The following is a 5085-nucleotide window of genomic DNA, read 5'->3' as shown; positions in this document are numbered from 1 at the left end:
CTCAGAAAAGGTTGTAAGTTTGAATATCTGTCCTCATTTCCCTTTGCATTTCAAGTTCTAAGTAATAAAAATGAAATACGAAAAGATAATAAAACAAAGATACTGGTTTAAAAAAAAATATATATTCAGTTTTTATATTGTTAAGTCGTGTTTTAATTCATTTTTTTTTTCAAAAAGGAACCCAAAATTATGAGGAGTGCAGCTCGAATTCTATTGGCTGATCAGTTCAGTCTAAGCCACGCCTACTAGGTATAAATACGAGAGTATGCCTCTAACGAATTCATTCACGAAGCCGGCGCGACGCTTAACGTCATGGAGGATATGTGTATGTGCCCGTTGAAACACTGGAAAGATGCGAATATAAATTCTCCATTTTTTACTGAAAGATTTGTCGACGAAGAAATACATCCTCTCACGGAACTGTTTCCCGATTCATTTCCTGAAAGCTGGACTTCATTAGGAGAAGAGGACCTATTGAATGAGTACTCCGAACATAAATTAGAGCTATTTGACGGACTAATAAATGAATATGACGTGGGATTTTATCTACAGTCGCAGATTTCCCAAGCACAACCGGACAACGTTGTTGCGAAACCAGAGCCCAAAAAGCGAGGACGGCCTCGAAAAAATAAGACTAACCCTACCCCTCCTCCTGCTCCTGCTCCTGCTCCTGCTCCTGCCCCAACCCCAGCTCCAGTTTTGAAGCCAGCTGACCCGATTCATGAAACTGGTAGGTCTTGTTTTTTATTTTTAAAATGTTTTTTTCAATTTTCGGTCCCAATTTGTTATAATACTTTGCTAAATAGAGATATTACTGTTTCTGTAGTTTATTTATTTATTTATTTATTTTCAGTGCCTTTCGAGTTAAGTCCATTCGAAAAGAAGAAAAAGAAGCGAAAGTGTATGACCCAAGTCGAAAAGGCCCAGCACAACCACTTAGAACGCGAACGGAGGAAAGGCATGACTTCCTTACTGGAACGACTTAGGGAACTGGTGCCGGCCGTAAGCTACGACAAAAAGGCATCCCAGAAGAAGATTGTAGATGAAGCGACCGCTTACCTGAGGGAGCAGAAGCCGGCCTTCCTCTACCTTTTGAAAGAAAGACAACGCTTTCTAAGCCTCGAAAAGAGAAAACGACAGTTGGAGAACGAACTCGCTTCTAAACGAAAAGGTACGCATATTTTCCCCGTCTTCATTTCCCGGTGTATTTTTTTCTTAAAATATCTCCACACCCACAATTGATAGGTTAATCTGAAATTGCTTTAGTCTTTGTAGATTAGTTAGATACTATAAAATAAAAATAAATGGCAAAATCTTGTACGTACCCGTTACGGAACGAATGTCATATTCCAGAAATCATAAACTTTTTTTTTTTTTTTTTTACATAGAAAATGTATAATTTCTAGCTATTTTGATAAGAAATTGTAGCGATCATTAAAACTGATTCTAATCGAGTTCTCAAAACATTTTGTTAATTTACGTGGTTTTTGGAATATGACTTCGTTCCGTAACTGGTACGTACATCAAGTTAATGATTTTTCTTTAAGTTTTGAAAATAGGTTTGTTCCTAATTAAGCAACATTGGTTAATTTAAAATGTTCTCGTTAAATTTGTAACGTGTCCATATTTATTACACAAAAAAATTCGTCTACCGGCGACTTCTTTTCATACGCTATGCACACCCGCATTACTAAACCACACACACACACACATGCGCGCACACATGTGAGAATGTTTCTTTCTTGTAGTAGTAATTCATTCGCGGATTTATGACGTCATTTTGGCGCGAAACATTCAGCCAATCGGCATAGAGCAATTAAACCTTTTTTTTTTTTTTTTTTTCATACACCGGCCATTTTGATCACACACATACTGCTATATTTTAATTTACTTTCTATAAACAAAATCTATTAAATATTTTAATTATTTTATTAATCTTATTTTATATATATATATATATATATATATATATATATATATACATATTTTTAAGCATTTCTAACATAATTTGATTTTCTTTGTCTTTTTACTTTTAGGAGCCGTTCTTTGTTTGTGGAAAGAGAGGCGTGGGCTGTCGGCCGATGACCTTTATAAACAAGTAAAAAGAGAATCCCGAGAAGACCTCAAAGACGAACAGATGGACATGGACATCCATGTACTCGAATCTTACCGTTATAGAAGTCCTGAAAGCAGCCCGAGTCACTATGACCCGTCATCCCCATCTTCATCAGGCGATTCTGACGACGATGAGGAACACATAAACGTTGAGGTGTGACCCCCTGAACGCTGGCTAGCGTTCCTTTCCGGTCTTCTCGCTATGAAGATCCGGACGGACAAAGAGAGCGACACTTGTTGTTGCTCTATGACCAGATCGTTTCAAATAGCCGTCCGAACTTGACACTTCGATGAATGGCTTCCTGGAACTTCTACGGCTACCCTCAAGCTGCTGTTCCAGGATATTCCCTCGTCGGAGTGGGAGACTTATTCCAGGTGGTGAATTTTTCGGGGAGAAAAATACGAAAATTGCAATGTTACCCCCCTCAGGAATAAATGGATACAAGACCGAAGAAACAAATATTTTGTCTTCCGGGTCTTAAAACCTCCACTGAAAAATGCTTTAACCAAAAAAAAAAAAAAAAAAAAAATTATTTTTTATAACTACCCCCTCCCCTCCAAGAAGCCAACCCCTAAACTACATGAAAAGCTTGAGCGGAGGAGTTCAATATTTCTGGTTTGTTTACTCTCTTTCTGTTTAATACGACAGGGGCGCTTGGTTTTTATAAAAATCCATTCTGTCTTATACACAAAATAACCCTCACTATCTTGGCCAGTTTAAAGGCTTGGAAATTACTTTCGATTACCGCAACCTCAATATTTTGTCTAATTATTGTATTTTAACAGGTCATTCGATGGTCATTTCTGGCATAATTTTTTTACGTGTTCACTAAAAAAAAAAAAAAAAAAAAAAAATTCTGATGCGCCTGTCTTATCAAATAACCTCTCTCCCTCCCCCCCCCCAAACATTTGAACAAGTGTCCCAACTTTTTTCCCCGCACCCCCTCCCTTCGTCCCTTTCATAACGCTTTCCCTTCCAAACATAATCCCCTATTTTAGCCCTCAATTAAGTATATGAAAACCTGTGAAATAAAAGGCTTTAATCATCCGACCCAGAACTTTTATTCCATTCTCATTTTGACAACTCTTGCTTCAACAATCCCAGAATCCGCAAAAACTTTTCCGAATGACAAAATATAAAACAAAACAAAAAAAAAACTGCCAGTCCTATAACAATGTACTGGAAAAGAAAACTTGAATCGTTCTGGTCAGTTCAGTCTCATAATACGATGTCTTTCAAATCTCTCCCACTCCCCAAAGAAAATTAAAAAAAAAATAAATAAAAAAATAAAAAATAATTAAAAAAAAAAATAACCTCATTCCCCCCCCCTTTTTTTTTTTTTTTTTTTTTTTTTTTTTAAATTATATTTTTCTACTTTTACTTTTCATATCTCAGAAAATACTGAAATTTTCTCATGAGAAATGTAAATAAAATTATATTTTAAATAATGTCTTTAGTCTTTAGTCTTTACTTGTTGATGCAATAAACTTACGTTTTTAACTTTCTCAACCCACGTTTTTGTTTCATATTAATCGTACTAAAGCTACTCGTCACCTGACGACGCCACATGTTTGCCATGTTTTTTCTTTTCGTTTGTTTTTTTTTCTCCCACAAAACTGGATGCCCGGCTTGCAATCAAGCTCCCTTCTTTAAAAAGATCTACACCGTTGGGTTCAGCCTTCAATAGACCGATCTCCCAACTTCAAAGGAGGGAATGCATGCGAATATTCTAATAACTATCGTGGTTTATTTGGTGCTTAAATATTTAATGTTGACATATTTCAACTTAACCACTAAAACGCCTTTTTAAATCGGAATTCTGAAAGTAAACATTTGCATATATCTTAACAGTAACTCGACCAGGAAAAGAAACGGTGTTCTAGCCTGACTTAAACCTAGTATATATATATATATATTACACTTGGGAAATTTAGTGGTTAAGTTTTTTTATTTATTTTTTTTTTTTTTACATTTTCACCTCCCAAACAAGGCACAGATCCGCTTTGATATGGGGGGAGTTGAGCACAAGATGTCTGGTCACATTACATTTGAACTTCTGCATGTCAGTACAGTTGGAAGGGAATTCCAAGGTCTAACAGTTTTGAGGAAGAGTAGACAGCTTGATTACATTTAGGGATCATTATTGTATAATTGTTGGACTCTACTGCTTGCCGGGGGGGACAAGGGCTTATAGTTTATCAGAACATCCATTAAAATACTTGTAAAACAGGCAGAGGGATTCAACATTTCGTCGATGGGACATAGGTTGAAGCTTAGATGACATTTCAGGACCTTATCAGGTTGGGACTCTCTTTTGAATCCTGTCCAAGAGACTAGTAGCAGATGCACCAGCCCAAATGTGACAACAATACTCCAGGCATGGGCGAATAGTCGCCTTGTAAAGGTACAGGATACTTTCAGGCGTAAGTAACTTTCTAGCATGGTAGAGAGAGCCCACCTTATTCACAGCAGCCTTACTAACACTCAATGTATCTGTTCAAACACGTGTCTGCTGTGAACGTTGTCGAGGAGTTTGAACGAAGTACTTTCAGGGTGGTTGAGAAGGTTTGTAATTAAAAAAAACAAGCTTAGTGTTGGCAGCATTGAACGTTACCATTCATTTACTGCCTCCTACAGTGAGAGCTGTTGGACATCTTGGGGGGGGGTATCCGGGTACACTAGAAATAAAAATACCCCGTATAATCTCGCTGTCTTTCCTTCACTTCAATTTTTGAAAGGAAAAGATAATTCCTGGGAGAATTCAATTCCTTCTTGGTGTATTTTTTTAGATTAACCCATTCTTATTGTCTAAGCACGAGAAAAATCCTTATCCTCGAGTGGCTTCCGAGCCATAATAAGTGATGATTCCTGAATACTTACCGCTCATAAAAATCCTCCGGACTTTATAAATCCACCATTTATAAGGATATTTTTCTGATTTAGGACAAGCCCAATACTACATTCTGAAA

At 36.9% G+C, this 5085-nt stretch overlaps 1 protein-coding gene across 1 annotated transcript; it reads left to right on the top strand.

The window, feature by feature from the left end:
• Positions 1-249: 249 nt before the first annotated feature.
• Positions 250-3625, top strand: LOC145301631 (uncharacterized). The gene is made up of 3 exons (XM_080144587.1): positions 250-730; positions 854-1171; positions 2037-3625. The coding sequence occupies exons 1-3, from the start codon at positions 313-315 to the stop codon at positions 2273-2275; spliced, it is 975 nt and encodes a 324-aa protein (XP_080000713.1). The 5' UTR covers positions 250-312; the 3' UTR covers positions 2276-3625.
• The last annotated feature ends 1460 nt before the right edge of the window (positions 3626-5085 follow it).

This window comes from Euprymna scolopes, chromosome 2 (assembly GCF_053919585.1).
Source record: "Euprymna scolopes isolate OS-2025 chromosome 2, ASM5391958v1, whole genome shotgun sequence".
In the NCBI taxonomy this organism is placed as follows: Eukaryota; Metazoa; Mollusca; class Cephalopoda; order Sepiida; family Sepiolidae; genus Euprymna; species Euprymna scolopes.
The sequence above is the reverse complement of the archived record's forward strand: the minus strand, read 5'-3'. Positions and strand labels throughout refer to the sequence as shown.

Coding starts and splice junctions, on each gene's coding strand:
- LOC145301631 (XM_080144587.1), top strand. CDS start 313: ATGGAGGATATGTGTATGTGCCCGTTGAAACACTGGAAAGATGCGAAT. Junction 731..853: donor TGACCCGATTCATGAAACTG/GTAGGTCTTGTT, acceptor ATTTATTTTCAG/TGCCTTTCGAGTTAAGTCCA. Junction 1,172..2,036: donor ACTCGCTTCTAAACGAAAAG/GTACGCATATTT, acceptor TTTTACTTTTAG/GAGCCGTTCTTTGTTTGTGG.